This window comes from Danio rerio, chromosome 5, assembly GCF_049306965.1.
Source record: "Danio rerio strain Tuebingen ecotype United States chromosome 5, GRCz12tu, whole genome shotgun sequence".
NCBI classification, from domain to species: Eukaryota; Metazoa; Chordata; class Actinopteri; order Cypriniformes; family Danionidae; genus Danio; species Danio rerio.
Genome location: NC_133180.1, coordinates 21,396,272 through 21,416,001, shown reverse-complemented (window position 1 = coordinate 21,416,001; position 19,730 = coordinate 21,396,272). Strand labels below are relative to the sequence as shown.

At 34.1% G+C, this 19,730-nt stretch overlaps 1 protein-coding gene across 4 annotated transcripts in view; it reads left to right on the top strand.

The window, feature by feature from the left end:
* wscd2 (WSC domain containing 2) overlaps positions 1-19,730 on the top strand; it is a 143,917-nt gene that overhangs the window by 82,548 nt on the left and 41,639 nt on the right. For 3 of the 4 annotated variants that reach the window (XR_012405986.1, XM_073950540.1, XM_005165158.6), the window contains exons 3-4: positions 1,530-1,631; positions 7,878-8,660. Coding sequence is in view for 3 of the 4 variants with exons in the window: in XM_073950540.1 (XP_073806641.1) it covers positions 8,234-8,660 (427 nt within the window). In the remaining variant the exon portion in view is untranslated. Of the gene's footprint in view, positions 1-1,529; positions 1,632-7,877; positions 8,661-19,730 lie in introns of those variants that run through there. The other variant, NM_001109769.1, reaches the window with a different exon arrangement.

The following is a 19,730-nucleotide window of genomic DNA, read 5'->3' as shown; positions in this document are numbered from 1 at the left end:
GAGCTAAATATGTAACATACATCCTATGTATGTGAAGTCGGTTCTTTGCCTGTTGTAAAATAAAAAAAAAAAGTTGAATTATAAAAAAAGAAGAGCAAATGAGAAGTATGAGTACGTAAAAGCATTTGTTTGGTCAGAAGTAATTTTTGAGAAACGGAATTATGAGGTGAGATGGAAAAAAACTTGTTGATGAAATGCAAATTTTGACACTGGTTTGGAGCACACTAGCTTATAGTTGAAGTCAGAATTATTAGCCCCCTTAGATATTTTTTCTTTTTAAACTATTTCTCAAGCGATGTTTAACAGAGCAAGGAAATTTTCACTGTATGTCTGATAATATGTTTTCTTCTTTTTCTACTTATTTGTTTTATTTTGGCTAGAATAAAAACAGTTTTTAATTTTTTGAGGAAAAAATTATTAGCCCCTTTAAGCTATATATATTTTTAATAGTCTACAGAACAAACCATCGTTATACAATAACTTGCCTAATTACCCTAATCTGCCTAGTTAACCTGATTAACCTGGTTAGGCCTTTAAATGTCACTTAAAGCTGTAGAGAAATGTCTTGAAAAATATCAAGTCAAATATTGTTTACTGTCATCAAGGCAAAGATAAAATAAATCAGTTATTAGAAAAGAGTTAGTAAACTATTACGATTAGAAATGTGTTAAAAACAAATCTTTTCTCCATTAAGCAGAAATTGGGGAAAAATAGTTCAGGGGGGCTAATAATTCAGATTTCAACTATATACTTAAGGCTAACCTAATATACTGATAATAACACCTAAAATTTCATGATAGCTTTAATATCCTTTTTTGATGTCTTCATGTCACCATTTACTCATCCTCCAATTGATTCACACCTGTTTGAGTTTCCATCTTCTGTTGAACACAAAAAAATATATACTACTTTCTATAGTAGTACAGGCAGGTTGTGGTACATTATAGATGTTCCTACTATGGGTGTTAGAGGCTGCTTTTTTCAATATTCTTCAGCGTGTGTGTGTGAGTTTGTGTGTGTGTGTGTGTGTGTGTGTGTGTGTGTGTGTGTGTGCGTGCGTGCGTGCGTGCGTGCGTGTGTGTGTGTGTGTGTGTGTGTGTGTGTTCAAATGAATAAAGGAATTCACTAAAGTCTAGAACGGAGTGAGTGTGACTAAATGGTGGTAAAATTTACATTTTTAGGGTGAACTGCCCCTTTAATGCTTATGTTTTCACTTTAAATAATGTGTTATTTGTGTCTTTATTTATATTTGATTTGCACCTTTGACTGTTACTTTCCTCTGTCGCATCAAAATACAGACACCCATATGACTCCATGCAGTCTATGAGTTTCACCACAAGAAAACACAGTTTGCTGAAAAAAACAACGATTTACAAGCACTTTTAAAGACCGGGGTCTACAAAGTACAGAAAAAAAAACATGCGCCTGAGGCAAATAAAAAAATTATGTATAAAGAGCCTGCGCTAAGTGAAATCCTTGACACCCTGGCGTGCAACATGAATTTAAATGAATTTTCCCTCTCTCTGTAGGAACTGGTCTGTATGTGGGCTGAATGAAGTCTGTGTGCTGCTGGTTTCCAGTGTTTTTGGGATAACATCAGGCCGTCTGCGGCAGGTGGAGCTCGGGGTCAGGTAACGGTGACCAAAACACACACACACGTGCACACACACTCGAATGCACACTCACGTAAAGTCTGCACTGCGATGTTGACCACGGAAAATTCCACTGCCCTTAGAAGAGGCTGATGTTGAACACACTGCCTGAATGTTTTTGCCCACTGCGGACACTGGGCTCTTTGACTACAGGAATTGACTACTTCCATCCTTTTCATCTAGACAAATTAATCAATGCAAAAGTAGCTTGTAAACAAATATTTTTAAAGCAAAATATTGAAAAAATACTGAAACTACACTGTAAAAAAAATATGTATTTAGAAAAGTTCTTCTGCCTGTTTATTTATGTTTTCAATTTGAGTTTAAAATTATATAATGTATGATTTTGTCATGTAAATTATGTTAGAAAAAAAAGGAACTGCCAGTTTTTTTTGTTTGTTTGTTTGTTTGTTTGTTTGTTTTTTTCTGTCATACATATTTAATTCCTAAAACATGTCATTTGTTAGAAGCAAAATTGTGTAAGATAACAATGTTTGACAATATAGATCATTTTGAGGGATGTAAATAAAAACAATGGTCCCAATGTATTTTCTGTTTTACATTTTTGATTTCTATAGCTTTAGAGCAGGGGTTTTCAAAGTGTGAGGCGCGCCTCCCCTGGGGGGCGCCAGAGCATGTCAGGGGAGGCGCGGGAGAAAATTATTATTATTAAAATTATTATTATTATATAATAAAAATATAATTATTAAGTTTAATTATTATATGTATTTTTTATTATTTTTAAACATTTTAATTAAACAAAGCTAAAAAAAATAATACGTCAAAAATAAGAAAACCTTTTTTACCCAGAAGGCCATAGCTGTGAATTCGCTTCTGTTTGGCAAGCCCGCCAATACAGGTATATGCCTGCTAATACAATGGATCGGTTTCTGAGACCCCCCGATTCAAAGCCTTCAAGTTCAGGGCTTAAACCCAAAAGAAGACGATATGATGATCAGTATTTGAGTTTAGGATTAACGTGGACAGGACCAGCTGATGAACCACGACCTTTATGTGTGGTTTGTCAAGATATTTTGGCTAATGTCAGCATGAGACCCGCTAAACTTCGGCGACACCTTGAATCCAAGCATGATGAGGTAGCAGGAAAACGCCCAGAACTTTTTGTGTGTGTGTGTGTGTGTGTGTGCGTGTGCGCGCGTGTGTGCGTGCGTGTTTGGGAGGAGGGGGGCGCCAATAAATAAGTTGTGTCAAAAGTGAGGCCCACTGTCTTAGACTTTGACAAACCCTGCTTTAGAGAATCCAAAAAGGTCCACATATTGATAAATAATGTTATGATAGCTGTTTTAGCATTAAGTTAGGATTAAATTGCCTTATAAAGCAGGGCATAACAATCAATCTAAAATTCTAAACTCTTTCCAAACAGTTATTTAACTGATGACATTGTATTCATATATATATATATATCGCAGAATAAAAAATATTGCAATGTTAGATTTTTCTAGTATCGTGGATACCATATCTTTCGAGAATTCAAAAAGGTGCAGATATTAAAAAATAATGTTATAATAACTGATCTAACATTGTTATGTTTGAATTCCCTCTTGTTAAAGTTATGTAATAATTTGTTAACAAGCAGAAAATGTTCATGGGCCACTGACATGACTACGTTGAAATGGTCTATATTGGTCTCAAAATATGTTGGATATTATTATTAGCACAAATCTCAATGAATTAATGTTTATTAGCATTGTTTGCATTATTATAGTTTTTAAATGGTAAAACATGTATTGTTGTTGTTATTATTGTTGTTATTATTATTATTTTATTTTAATAATTAATGTAGTTTTAATTCATTTTTATTTTGTTTTAAAAATATTAATTTTAGTTTTAGTTTAATAATAATTGAATTAATATTTTGTTAGCATTTTAAAAATTTTCTATAAATAACTTTTGAGTTTTTCAAGTTCAATTACATCTATTTAAGGCATAACATATCATAGATTTTATCAAAAGTGTTTGATTTAGGTCATACACACTTGGACTGTAAAAAATCCTGGTTGCCTTAAAATTTTTAAGCTGAATTAAATTAACCTCATGAGTCTATTAAGCTTATGTTATGTTAAACCTAGGGCTGGGCAATTAATTGAAAAGTAATCGAAATCAACATTTAGAACCAATAATCGATAGCATTTTTCCAAGTTATTCAATTACTTCCCCTGCCGCGTGTGGATTGGAAGCTGCTCCAGATATGTCTTGACAGCATATTTTTAAAATTATTAAATTATTATTTACATTAAAATGTTTGTTTACAGAAGATTCCAGAAATGCGCTGTTTTAAGTATTATTCAATAGTTATTTTATTTAGGAGAGATGCTGCTTATTTTACTACTTTTGAAAACATTGAAAATAATTAATTTTGTTTCCAAAAGTGCGAGTTATTTTTTTTCACATTTCTATAAGAAATATAGAATATATGTTTGAAAAAACAAGGCAATGTGTGTTTTACTTTCAGTTGTTCAGCGTTGATGTTCAATAAATGATCATAGATAGTCAATAGTGTGTGTTTCCTTTAATTATTTTAAAATCAAGTAATGTACCCTTCATTCAAAAGTGTAATATGTGAGCATATTTACTGTACAAAATCTGTCAGTGAGGGAAATAAAATAAACAAACAAACAAAAAAATAATAATAATCATAATTAAGTTAAATTGTTCAATAAATTGAGATTTTGATTTTAGGCTAAATCACCCAGCCTTAGTTAAACTGACTTAAAACAGCTTGTGTAACTTATAAAATTAAGTTAGAACATAATTAACTTAGTTTAATTAGGTACAATGGCCTAAAAACATATGCTGTCAGGACTGTGTGGTTATTTATTTAATTATTTTCTATATTTTTATTATTTTAAAGGAGTGCTTTTATGAGATAAAAACAGAAATGAAAAATGACTATTACAGCGTTCAAAGAAAGTGAAACCTTTCCACAAGCATTCATTTTCACTTCTCCATCTTCTTTTTTTCCTGTCGTTTCATCGTTTTCATTCTTTGGCACAAGTTAATGAGTTTTTGGCACTGTGTGTGATGCAATGTTGATGTAAGGGATGCTACGAGAAAAGAAGAGATCAACAGAAGAACAAATCCATTTTAAACAACTCTCTTCATGTCCTAGAGATATTCTGCAAATCACAAGATGAACGTTTTAATTATAAATAAGCCTTGTTGCATGCAGTCATCTATAAAAAGGCAAACATCCTCAAGACAAACAACTTTAGGACATAATTAAGACATGCTCAGCCTCTTTTTTTTAAGCTGTTGCATAAATGTGTTCAGGCTGTTATTGGCGCATTTCTGTTTGCTTCAGAGCCAAGCATTCAAAGTCTCTAGCTTTTTAGAGATGTTCATATGTAAAAGAGCTGAGTAAGGCACAAACTAATGCATATCAACACTATACAAAATAGAAAATGTGACAATACGAAATTGCATACTTCCCTATTAGGGCTGCGCAATATATCGTTTCAGCATCGATATGCTATATGATTTGATCATTTGCAATAGCCACATTGCATTTATATGCAATGTTGATTCTGCATTATAATTGATCATTCTGCAAGTGATTTTTGAGGCCAGTGACTGTGTGAGGGTTTTAGAGGTATTGAGGCCTATGAAATTGTACCATTTGTAACAAATTAATAACATAAAATCTTATTTAATTATTTATAAATCGAAGACAATGTGGTATTATTTTACATTAGATTATTCAATTACTTTATACATAAATACAGTTTGACTCCTTGGAAAACAATAAAACACTGTTTATTTATTTTGTTTATTGAACTTATTAAACACTTTTATTTCTTAATCTTATTGATGCTTGTAGACTGTTTATTATATTTTATGCATATTTATACGGAACAATCACAATCAATTTAAAATGATAAATTCTTTCCAAATAGTTATTCAACTCATTTATTGAAATTGTACTTATATCGCAATATATATGCAAAATAAAAATAAAAATCGCAAAATAAGTTTTTTTTCAATATCGTGCAGCCCTATTTCCTTTTATATTGTATGTGAAGAACAGTATGTGAGCCGAGTAGTATGTCTGAATTAATAGTATTCAAAAAACAGGAGGCACGAAGTACCGGATGACCTATTAATGCCAGGAAGATTTTGAAGTGCACATCCAATGGATTGCTATGCTATCCCATAACGCCACACAATAGAATTTATGAATGGGAGTGAAGTGACATAACTAACATGGGTAGATCAAAAAAAAAATTGTTGAAAATTGTTCCATTCATACTACTCACATTCATGCTATATTGAACAACGATAGACAAACTCTGTCTTGAATGTTTGGAGTCCTGTGAAGTTTAGCTCCAACCATAATAAAATACACCTGCCAATACTTCCATGCTATATAGTACGCAAAAACAATAATGCGAGCCAAGTAGTATGTGCGAATTCATATTCGAAATGTGAGAAGTACCCGGATGACCTACTGCTTCCGGCGAGATTCTGAAGTGCGAATCCGAGGGATGCTACGCTATCTCTTGATGCACCATAAGAGAAATCATGAATGGGACACACAACTGACTTGGGTAGATCACGTGATGTTGACAAATTGGCAGATGCAGTACAGTTCCATTCATACTATTGACATTTATACTGTAAAGAACGTACTTTTATCAAGTAGTACAGTACATTCAAATTCAAATGCAGTACCTACTAAGTAGTTGGTGATTTTAGACAGAGCCCTAGTGATCCTGAAGACTCATTAGCAAGTTCATGTTTGATAAGTGATAGAGCGAAACTCTGCTGGACACCGGTCCTCCAGGACCAAGTTTGCCCATCCCTGATATAGAACTCACTTTTCTAACAGTCATGTTGTAACTGAAATGTAGTACCTAATCGAGTAGTAGGCGATTTTGGATGCAACCAGAATAAATTTGGGCAGAATTTCAAAAATGTTTTGAAGATATTCATTGAACATTTATGCAGCAATAGCAAAAGTACATTTCTGTAGTACATTTTTTAAATCTCAGTTTTTAGTGGTTATCTAAAATGAGGTAAATCTGCTCAGATTATTTAGTCTCTGGTCTTTAGTCTATCAGTTTAGACAGTTCTTTAATGTGTCACTAACTAACAGAAATCATTAAGCAACAATTTTTTATCAATTTTTGACCAAACTAGGGGCCGATCAAACCGAATGAGATTTTGCGTTGAGAGGTGCCTTTTTTGAATGATTTACTTTTTCATTGTCAAATCAAATGAAAGCAGAGGCGGGGTTTCCGTTGAGGTGACAGAGTTTGTGTTCTCAAGATGACTACGGAGACTGTGAAAGATGGAGGAGAGACTTGCTGTTTTGAGTTATCCGGTGCTTTATGACTCAATCTTTAATTTCACAATATTATTAAATGAACAGCTGATTCAGTCGTTACCTAGAGTCATAAAAAACACTTATGTTTTGTCAACAAAAAAGGCAGTGTGGTGTTTTGTGTTTTTAAAATGGAAAGACGTGTTCGGTGTGATCTACCCCTTAGAATGGCCTCATAATGATCATGTTTATTACAGATTTATGACACAAAATGCATTCTCTTGGTAACGTCAAGTTGTCATAACAAAGACATCTCTTACAATGTCACCTTTGCATTTAAAATGACATATCTAGAGCAAATGACACTTAATAGCACTTGTCTTAAGCGTGCACAAAATCTCCTTCATATCTGTGACGTCATGTCATGATTTTAAAGGTTTTCATGTCTTATTAATACCTTTTCAAATAAAGTGTATTTTTTTTTGGAAACTGCAATTTTCAAATTAAAAAAAGGTTGTGCAGATAGGACTTGTTGTAACAATAGATTACAATCTGCCATTATTATTAGAACCATGCTACTCTGTGCCATTAGCAAGGTCATTTTTAAAAATGTTTCTTCATCCATTTGCTCACATTGTTCTTTTATACTCTCAAGCATGAGTTCTTGGTTGCTATGTATTTACTATACACTATAATTATCAAACAGAGCCACATATTTGTACTAGATTAGAAATCCATTTGGAAAAAAATAACCCATGTGGATAGAAACAAACTGAGAAAGTCATACAGTGTTAGGCTGTGCCCTTCTCTCCTCTACTTCTACAGTATGTTATTGAATTGTCGCTCTATGCCCTTAATCACATTCAGATACAGTGCTTTTGTTTGCTCAGGGGCCTCATCAGTATTTCCTCCTTGTTCAGTAGCTGTCATTTTGTGTTTTTCAGTCTGTGAGTGAAGGCTGAGTCAGGCATGAATCAGCGCTGCTTTTAATTGACGGACAGCTTGGTGGGAAACAAGGTCTCGGGAGAGCGGGAGTCCGATAACAGGAGTGAAAGCAAGATCATCTTTCAGTCTTCAGTGCCACTCGCCTTTCACAACATGGCCTCTCTGGTGGCACCAATCTCCTCTTTTGGGACGTAGAAAGACTCAAGGACGCACAGGACAGAACTTGGTGTCGTTGCCTTAACAAGTCCCGTCTCCTGGATTTGCTATAGTTCTTGAAACAGACACTAAACAATGAACATTTTTTAGAAAGGTGCAGTCTCTGATTTTATATGTGTCTGTGTAACATCGAGGGCCAATGTGTGTGGCTCGAGAGCCCATCATGGCCAGATCTCTGCTGAAGATCCACCGCTATTTTCGGCGTAAACCGGTGCGCTTTTTCTCCTTCATCCTGCTCTACCTCACTGCCGGCAGCCTTGTTTTTCTCCACTCCGGCTTCTCCAGCGATTCTTCTACCGCCGGCATCGCTGGAAGCGGCAGCGACCCACTTCTGTCTGAGGGTAGAGGAGGTACAGGTGGTGGGAGCGCCACGTCTGAGGGTCTGGGGCTCTTAGGTCGGGTGTTTAAAGAGACACGGAGAACCCCCCGGAGATTCGGACCACCGTGGATGAAGGAGAGTAGGGGGCAGGATGCACCCGAGTGGGCCGGACGAGGATTTGATCACACCAGCAGCTGGAGCCATGGAGCCAAAGGACGAACCACCAAAGAGATGGATGATGGGAGAGGTAAGAGCATTTCCTGCATTCTGTTTGTTTCATCTTTGAAATTGGTGTTAACCAAAGTTCATTGGTCAAAACAACAGCATTGAATGAAGTTCCATACTAGTCCAGCCTGGTTAATACTGCCGTTCACAAACAAAATATGATTTGGTATAGGACTGGGCGATATTGCAAAAAAAAATTATCACAGTATCATGTTTCAAATCATTCAATATTGATAATTAATAAATATTTGTTAGCAATACATATAGGAATATTAGGATTTATTTTATTTAAACATTTTATTTCAGTTTACCAACATTACTAAGGCAAATAGTTTAAATAGTCAAAAACAAATTTTTTTAAACAAAGTATCTGATCACTTTATAATAAACAATCGCGTACGTGGAAACGCGTGCATGTAGATTCCTTGACCATTACAATGGACTCTGCGTCCATGCTCCCCTGCCTTCTCTCGTAACTAGGCGACCATCAACCATTTTCTCAGTGAATGACAAACGGACAAACCATTGCTGCAGCTCTAATGCAAGTTTATGGACAAAAGTAAAAAGCGCTGTTGTGTTTGTGTGTGCGCTGTTTGTCTGAGGTAATTAATCTACCACTATTACTGATATGTGTAAATTCCATACAAAGGGCCCTATTATACATCCGGCGCAAGTGTTATTTGCTAGTTTCAGCTTGACGGAAGTGTCGTTTTGCTGTTTTGCACTATGTTGTTTAAATAGCCAATGCATTTGCGCTCATATGTGCTTTTGTATAATGTTATTATTATTAGCAGTATTATTTATTATATCCATATTTATATTTGTTTTATTAAAAACAAGCTTAGATTTGCCCACCTGCAGGTTTTAGACCATATGGGGCACAGCATGTGTTTTAGGATATAACTCAGGTTTTTAAAACACACTATGTTATTATTGTTCATTTATTCGTTTGCTGGAAATTAGAACTGAATTTAAAAAATAGTTTTGAAACAAATATTTGCGCTTAACAAACTAAATTAATTATTTATAGGCTAATTGATGTCTGTGCGTACAAGGTTTCCCTATCCACGAGAGCAAAAGTGAAAGTAGATCATTTATCTCTCTTTCTTGCACGGTAGATGCTCTGTTTAATTGTTTTCTGTTAAAAAAAACTATTAACTGTTAACTGTTTGCTTGTGAAATGCTCAGTTTTTCCACTTACACTTACTTTACGTCATGTAAATAGCAAATGCGCTTATGGCGCGACGCAGCTGGCTCTTAAAGTGAATGGGAGATGAGACTCTGATTGGTTTCTTCTCAAAACACACCTATAACTCATTAGGAAAATAAACTCAACCCTTTTAGACCATGCGCCACGGAGCAAAGTGGATTTTCCCATCCTTAAATTAGGAAATATGGATTCTGACACGCCGTGAATGCGTTTGTGCCCTGCACTTTCCGTTTTGCGCATGGACCATCAAAATAGAGCCCAAAGTGTGAAGCTGATTGGTTAGTTCTACTCAAATTAATGGTGGAGTCCTTGCGGCATTCAGAAAAGTTCAGAAGTTTTTAAATAGGTGCGGCTGGAAAATGCGCATGGTTCATGTGCGCGCCACTTGCACAACATGTGCACGTCGCTCTAATATGCGCAGTGTGCAAGTCGCGCGCCTCCATTTAAAATGACAAACTTACACCCTAAGCTTATTGGCACTGCTTCCAAAGCGCGTGCTCCTTCATACCAAAGCTGCACTACATACCAAATCTTTTATTTTATCAATATTTACAATATTATTTAGTCAATAAATATTAATAGAGATTTTATCGCCCTGCACTAATTTGATAGATAATTTGACCTAAAAATAAATATATCCTGGAAATCTTAAAACAGAATGCTATATAATAAAGTGATGTCCACTTTTAGAGCCAATCGATTTTTCAAAATGCATTGCTATTCTCTCTCGAATAGATTCTGAACTTTTTTTAACAGTAGATGATGCTTTATGCTGTACAAACAGCAGTATTCTGCTTCCATCCAAGTCTTTACAAATACTACTTGAACCTAAAATCCTCATTAATAAATTAAAGGTTTAAGCTGATTTCAAGTTTGTTCATAGTCTGCTGTGTTTGTGTTATCAGAGTGGAACCCGTTTACCCCTGTTTATATTTTACAACTATGCAAAGGCTGAAATGAATGCAAGCGTCATGCTCACCAATGCTTTGTACTTTGCATTTTGAAATGTTTTGAAATTTTTATCAACAGAGATGAGCACATTTGTTTATGTTATAAAAATTGTTTCAAATAAATGCAGAATGACTTGATTCATATCTTTGTGAACAGAAAATACATGTGAATATTACTGCTTGCAGTGTATGAGACACTCTAGTCAGGAAAGCAAGTTAGTAAATACATAAATACACAGTTTATAATGTGTGTGTATTTATGTAGCACATTTAGTGTGTATGGCCATACACTCAAAGCACTTCACAATCATGAGAGGGGGTCTCTTCACACCACAACCATGTGCAGCATCCAATTGGATGATGCGAGAGCAGCCACAGGACAAGGCCGCCAGTACGTTCACCACACATCAGCTATTGGTGGAGTGGGGAGACATTGATACAGCAACTTCGGTGGATAGAAATGATTGGAAGACCATGATCGGTAAGAGCCGATGGAAGGAATTTGGCCAGGACACTGGGGTTACACCTCTACTCTTTATGAGAAGTGCCATGGGATATTTAATGATCCCAGAAAGTCAGAACCTTGGTTCGACATCTCATCCGAAAGACAGCGCTCACTGACAGTATAGTGTCCCCTTCACTTTACTGGAGCATTAGGACTCACACAGACAGCAGGTTTAGCACCCCCTGCTGGCCTAACAAATACTACTTTCAACAGCTACCCGGTTTTTCCATGTGGTCTCCCATCCAGGTACTAACCAGGCTCAAGCCCTGCTTAGCTTCAGTGAGTTACTAGTCTTGAACTGCAGGGTTATATGGCCATGGCTTCACCACAGCAGTCATTCATTTTATAACATCTGAGTTCAATTCAGAAGTAAAACATACCATATGAACTGTACCCCAGATCTTTTTAGGTGGAGTTAACTTTTGCAAAGAGAAAACAATGTTATCATTATTCAAACAAAAGATTTTTGATGTCAAACTAGCTTAAGTTTAGTTGAATCGGTTGGAAACCAAACCAAGTGTGAAACCACAGTTACTCTATTTTGATTGATCCATATATATCGTTCTAAAAAAACCTAAAAGCAGCTTTACGGTTTAGAATAAAGTGAAGACAAACACAATATTTTATATGCTTGCACTTGTTGTCATTGTTGTCATTGACAATTTAAGTTAAATATCTTACATTTAAATTGATATTGCAAACTTTTAAAAGTTAATGGCAGATCTAGTTTATGGAAATTGAGATCTGTGAAGCTATTAGGGAAATAAATTAGACAGAGGATGTATTTCTGTTTTTAGCATCTACACCACTGCTGTTGATGTTTTTTCAGCTGGATGAACGCAGAGAATGTTCCTTATATCAAACAGAATATGTTACACGTTCTCGCTGCAGATGCATGTGGTTATGGGTGTTAAAAAAAGAAATGATTAATGTTGCTCTCCGTCATGTCTCAAACCACAAAGCACAGTTATCCTTTGATGAAAGCAACCTCAGACTGTCTCAGTGGAGAAAAAGTCTTAAAGGAGGAATTTTGTGATATAGAAACACTGAGCACATTCCTATCACCCAGTCGGGCCCAGCAGAATCAGGATCCATGTTAGTTTAAAGAGCTCAAACATTTTAAGCTGCAGAGTACAAAACTGATTAGGATAAAGGTTAATGTACTAATATAGCCTTATTTTGTTATTTAATTGTATTATTAAGATAAATTCACCTGAAGTGCTTTTCCCCTGCTGTGTAGAGTAATAAATACAGTTGAAGTTAGAATTATTAGTTCTCCTGAATTATTAGAACCTCCTGTATGTTTCTTGTTTCTGTAAGTTCCTGTTTAATGGAATAAAAACTTTTCTTTTATTTTTGCTATGATGACAGTACATAATATTTTACTAGATATTTTTTCAAGACGCTTCTATACAGCTTAAAGTGACATTTGAAGGCTTTTACTTGGTTAATTAGGTTCATTAGGCAAGTTAGGGTAATTAGGGAAGTCATTGTATTATGATGGTTTGTTCTGTAGACAATTAATGAAAAGTTTGCTAATAAAAGGGGGCTAATAATATTGACCTTAAAATGTTTTTATTTTTATAAAATCTGCTTTTATTGTTGCCGAAATAAAACAAATAAGACTTTCTGTAGAATATTTTTTTATAGGCAATACTGTGAAAAGTTCCTTGCTTTGTTAAGCATCATTTAGAAAATATTTGAAAAAGAAAAAAATCACTGGAGGGCTAATAATTTTGACTTTAACTGTATATATTTGTTATTACATTACATTTATGTTTATTTGCATGAATGTATCACACTCGGACCACTACCCTGTGCAACTTTTGCAGTTGTGTGTTTTACATTGGTTCATGTTGCTCTACTGAAGTGCTCAGGGTGTGGGGAGCAGTAAACACTGTGTGCCCTGTGAAGCAGAATGCAGATATTGATTAGAGTGAGCTGATCACAGGAGGATGATTCAGCGTGTTGGTGGTCAGTTTTCACAAAGAGTCATGTTTAATATGAAGGCCATGGAGGATGGCAGACCGGCTGCGTTTTTAAAGCTTTAAGCTGGAGGAGTGGAGTGCCCTTTTGGTGAATGCTGAAAGAAATAATGAATGTGTGTGTGTGTGTTTTTTCTGATGGTTGTAGAGTAGCACATTTGTGAGCTGTTCATAGCTTTCGAAAGATGCTTCATAGTCCTAATGTATTTTTCCTAGATCTAGGCACACACATCTTAAAAACAGAAAATTTATATTTGAGTTTGATGAAAATTCATGATTTTAGTTAATGCAGTAGCAAAAATAATCTATTTGAGTACAGTAAATTAACAGAAAATGTATTTGTTATTTTTAATAAAGCTTATTTGAGCAATAAAATAATTTATTATATTGTTAACATACAAATGTTTAACACTGTTGCTTGTTATAGTCCTTAAAAATCATCTATATTAATCCCCAATAAAGCCTCAATATTCCTGTGCATAAACGTAAAGGCAGTTCATTAATATTTGAAATAAAAGCTTTTTCTTTTGAGGTGATGCCATTAAATATACATGTGACCTGTATCATATTTGGTCCTTCAGGAAAGAGTGTTTGAGGGTCTTTGCTGAAGGTCTTTGCTGTAAAAAGCTGAAATGTGTCAGATTTTAAGTTTTTTTTTCTGGCTTGTCAAACAAATGTCAGGAATCAGTCGATAGTATCTTCCCTAAGGGTCTGTTCACATCAAGAATAAAACTATAACAATAACTGCAATGATAAGTACATTGTTCAAGGGTTTTGGGTTGTTTTTTTTAAAGGAACTTATAAAGATTGCGTCTTACAGCAATTTGGCAGAATATTAGAACAATTTAAAGTAATAGTTTTCTGTTTTTATATACATTTTTAATAGTGGTGTAACGGATAGCAAATCTCATGGTTCGGATCACACTGCAGTTTTTGAGTCACCGATCGGACCGTTTTTCTGAAGCAAATGGCTTTCCATTTATACAAAAATATTACTGCAAAAGTCATTTGTTTTAGAAACAAAACTTAGAACCTGTAATTTTAATAAAAATAAAAATCAAGGAAGAACCAGCTGAAAAAAAGGAAAATATTCAATGCGAAAATGTATCTTTGCTACTGTTGATGATAATGCTACAGTAAATATAGAAATCTAACATCTTGTACAACAGATCAGATTTATTTTCAATGAATGATTCAACAAATTCACTTATAAAACTTGATGTTTTATTATATTATAGTTGTATAATTTTTAAAAACCTATTCTGCGGCATAATTTTGATGGTCTGTTTGTTGCCAATGCAATTGCTACAACATTCACCAGCGTCAAGTTCCATTAAACGGGGATTTTATTCTTTATCATACACATTAGTGTTTATATCTGAACTATAAACTGTTCTCAGTATTTCTGTGTTATTTAATTGTTTGTAACTATCGGAAAAAGTTTTTAAAGTCTCTCGATTAAATGCAGGTATAAATGCAGCGCTTTAAAGAATTATTAAACATATGCAAATCATCATCATTTATCATTCATGTTGCACAGGTCTGAATTGAGATCACGATCTTTTAATGTTTAATTGTGCAGCTTTACACTGAATACAATATTTAGGCTAAAAAAGTAGGGACAGAAAATGCCTTTAATTAATAATTAAGAAAGCATTTAGGTTGGTCCCACTTAAAACTTTTTTGTCATCGTTATGTTTTACAGGAAAGAAAACATGCTTTCATACAAATGATTTGAATGACGCTGGGGCGATCTCTCTGCAATTGTTATAAATGTTGGATTAACCTACAAGTTAAAAAAGTTATTAATCCATGGGTTACATGCATTCCGAACTGTGGGTGTGATCCATTTGACTCCTAATTTATAAAAATATATTTTCATGTTATATGCAAAATGAGACTTTTAGTGTCGCAAAATCCTTCTGATTTTAATAATTAAGTGCTCAAGAAACATTTCTTATTATTACAAATGCTGAATGCAGTTATGCTTAGTATTTTTTCATTCTAAAATCCCATTTTAGGTTTTCTTTTATGCATAAAATGTCAATTTTATGCATCAATGCTGAATGAATACATGTTAATGTGTTAAATTTAAATGTAGTCATTCAAGCCCTGGTCAGATCACACAATTCAGTTGCGAAAGTCACTATGTTAAATTATGCAATTTTATCTTGATAAAATCTTGACTTGCCATGGGTAACAAATGTGCCAGACTACACTTTCCTTCATGATCAGTCATCCCGTGATGTCTACAATAAACATTATTTGCCAAAGCAGTTATGTGTTTTTATCTCAATTTCAATGTTTTTTTTTTTAATCTTTTGTCAATCTTAATAAACACTCATGCTTGCTGACAACTAGGCTGCATTATTTAAGGGCATTCTCTATTACATTGATTGGATTTTTAATATGAAGATAATTTTTCTTTTAAATCCAAATGTATATTATCCAGTTATGGGTTTCTTTTTAAACAATCCCTCGCCTGAACTTGCCACGAGTGAGACAGAGAAAATGAAAGCACATCAGCAGAAAAAAATCAGATGCTCAAGGCATAATCTTTAAAATAATGACAAATATAAAAAATGAGCAAATATATGACAGGTTTGTGATGCAACTATTACAGTGAAGCATTAATTAAAATCCTTATTTTCCAAGGAACGAAACAAATCATTCATTCGCACAGCTGAGTAGTATATATATTTTTTGAGTGGTATCGGCCCAACCGTAGTCTCTGGTCCAAATGTGCAAAAAACTGGTGCAAGTGTCAGTAAGTGTCAGAGAGATAAAAGTGTGAGTTTTTTACAGGTGGTTTGTCAAACCCACTCACCTATGTGAGGCACACTCAGCGTTTTAATGTCTAAACTATATGGACTTCAGGTTTAATTTGTGAAAATAACTGCTCTGTGTGCTTAACATGGGAAAGTGGAGGAAAGTAAATTTAGATTGGGAGTCAGTATTTTTATCATTCATCAGCTGAAATAAATCCAAAAATTCTATTAATCATGGGAAAAAAAATGTTATTCTTGGTGTGCTCGGTCCTTGCTTCTGCTCTGTAAGATTTTATCAACAACAGGAAGCATTTTTCAGCAGTGCATGTGCAAGTGACTTTTTTCATAGTAAACTTTAAACCACTAGAAACTGTGTGATGGCACAGTCAGTGTGGACTATTATTCTCAGTTAAAGATGGACTAGATCCAGAAAAGTCTGGCTGTTCTCCTCTGTTCTCACTGTAACCCACAAAAAGGCAAAAGTAAGCCAATTAATGGATAGGGAAGGTCTTGGGTCATTACCTTCATCCATAGTGAGGTTTAAGAGGTTTGAACAGATGGTCCTCAAGCATAACCCTCAGGCATCTACAGTAGTAAAACACTGCCTTCTGACACTCATATGCTCAGCTTCTGCAGTCAATCTGTTAAAGAGGAAGCTGTGGTATAATATTTCTGAGGATCTTTGTAATTGTTAATACACATTTTATGGGTATGGAAGTCGAGGACTGGAAGATGAGCTCAGCCCTCCACAATTGTCATGTTTAGCCCAAAATATCAGTAAGATGAAGTGACAGATGGGCTGATAATGCAAACCACTGAAACAGATAACACTGTTTCAGTAGTGGAAATGAGTAAGTTCTCATTTCAGTTAAAAGATTAGTTCACCCAAAAATGAAAATTGTTATTAATTACTTACCCTCATGTCGCTCTAATCCCCTGATGTTCATCTTCGGAACACTAATTAAAATGTTTCAGATGAAATCTGAGAGCTCTCTTTTGAGCCATAGAAAGCAGTAGTCCTGAGATGATCAGAGTCTAGAAAAGAAAACATACATTGTCAAAAATTCCATGTGACTTCAGTGGTTCAACTGTAATGAAATGAAGCACAAAGAATGCAACTACTGCATCAGATCAGGGTGCAAATTTACCGTGTGTGTTTTAATACAACACTTGTGTGTAGCACTGCGCATTCTAATGTTAATGTGTGCACTGCCTGTAGTAAATGCAACCCAGGCTTATTCTGAAAATGTATCTCTATATACATTTCTGAAGTGCATCAAATGCGTTCCAGGAGCTACGTTTTAAGCAGTTTTTGTTTCACAAATCCACCAGAGGTCGCTGTGTATGCTTTTTGGGATCTCAAATTTCTTTTGAGAGTGCTATTTGTCTGCTATTCTCACGTAAATTCACCAGAGGCCATTGACTGACTGGATCACTGATCGACTGACTGACCGATCAACTGACTCACCCTCCTTCTTCCCTAAACCCAAGCAATAGTGTTTTTAAAAGCACTGATTGACCTGGTTCGAAAGAAGAGGATCAGCATTATACTGCCCCATAGCATTCATTGTAGAAATAAAATGCAGCCATACGTATTTCTGGCTATAGCGATATCCAGAAACATACATAGGGGTACATTTTCAGAATAAGCTTATGTTGAGTAAATGCTTACACTGACCCTCATGCAGGAAAGAAGATATGGGTGAACAAAGTCATATTTTCATTTGCTTCGTACGATTAGAGTTCAGCCACTGAAATCACATGGAATGGTTTGTCAATGTTTTTTTTTCTTTTCTGGACTTTGAAAATCTCAGGACCATTATTGTCTAATATTGTCTGTTATTGTTACCATTGTTGTCTGTTAAGAGATTGTATTAATTTGGGTTCTGAAGATGAACTTAGGCCTCAGGGGATTGGTACAACATGGGGGTGGGTAATTAATTACAGAATTTTCATTTTTGTGTGAAATAATCCAATAAGTTGCTTTAACTTGTGTGTGTCTTTGTGTTGCAAATTGTCAGACTTTCACATTTTAAGAGTTATTTAGGTTAAAATCAACAATTAGTTTCCTTGTTAGTCTCAATAAACTTGAAATAGTACACAGAGACAGAAATAAGTTTTAAAAATTAAGACCGGAAAAAGAAAAGGGTAAAGTGTGAATTTACCTTGTAGTATTTTAAAACAAGTAAAACTGGAGAAATGGCTGTTTACTTTTGTATACGGATGTGTTTTTGTTAGAAACAGAATATCTAGTGATGGGAAATAAAACAGAAGTGTAATTTAGATTTGAGGAAGCAAATTAGTTTAATTTGTATAGTATGTGTCATATTTATGTGACAATCACATGGAATTATTACGTTATTTTATATTATTACATCAGTTATATTATTATACCAGTGTTTATAAAGCAGAGTGGGGTAATTTTGCTGTCCTGTCGACATGCAGTGTTTTTTTTTCCTCATATAATTCTTGTTCCTGCGTGTCTCCACTCTGCCATCTTGAGGACACTTTTATAAAAATTTCTGACTGAAATAATAATAAATTATTAATACATATAATGTAAAATTTTAGAGGAGGCTAATTGTCACAATTTTATTACAGAAATAGTTTGTAATAAAATAGCTACCTGTCACTGTGTATTCATGTTATTGGAAAAATAATAATAATGATAATATGTTGGATTAAGACAAGTGATACTTTAATTTGAATACTACCACTAATAATAAATAAATAAATAAATAAATAAATAAATAAATAAATAGTCGGATTAGGACAAGTGATTATACTTGTGTTTACGTTTGAATTCTACCACTAGTAATGATAAACAAATAAATAAATAAATTGTCAGGTTAGGACAAGTGATTATATTTGTATTTATATTTGAATGCTACCACTAATAATAATAAATAAATAAATAAATAAATAAACAAACAATTTGTCGGATTAGGACAAGTGATTATACTTGTAGTTATATTTGAATGCCACCACTAATAATATTAACAAAAACAAATAAATAAATAAATAAATAAACAATTTGTCGAATTAGGACAAGTGATTATACTTGTATTTATATTTGAATACTACCACTAATATTAACAACAACAACAAACAAACAAACAAACAAATAAATAAATAAATAAATAAATAAATAAATAAATAAACAATTTTTGTCGGATTAGGACAAGTGATTATACTTGTATTTATATTTGAATGCTACCACTAATAATGATAATAAATAAATTAATAATTTAAATAATAAAAAAACAATTTGTCAGATTAGGACAAGTGATTATACTTGTGTTTATATCTGAATTCTAACACTAATAATGATGATAAATAAATAAATTAATAAATAAACATTGAAAGCGATCGGCTGTTCAATGGGTCTTATTGCTTTCGCGCTGGCAAGCACCTGCTTTGTTTTTTATGTGTTTATTTAAAAAGCACATTAAAGCTGAGATACAACCTAAAAAAAGACAACAATAAAATACGTACTATCACAATCATCAGCACTTTTAATAGTTTATTTTGCGGGCTTATAAAATGCTGTTGTTCTATTGGAATTTTTATTCCAAAATGGCCGCTGCGCCATCTAGTGGCTGTTTCCCAAATCTCACTAAAGTGTCGCCTCTTGGTGATTCTATGCTCTTTGCCAATACTAACTAACTAACTAA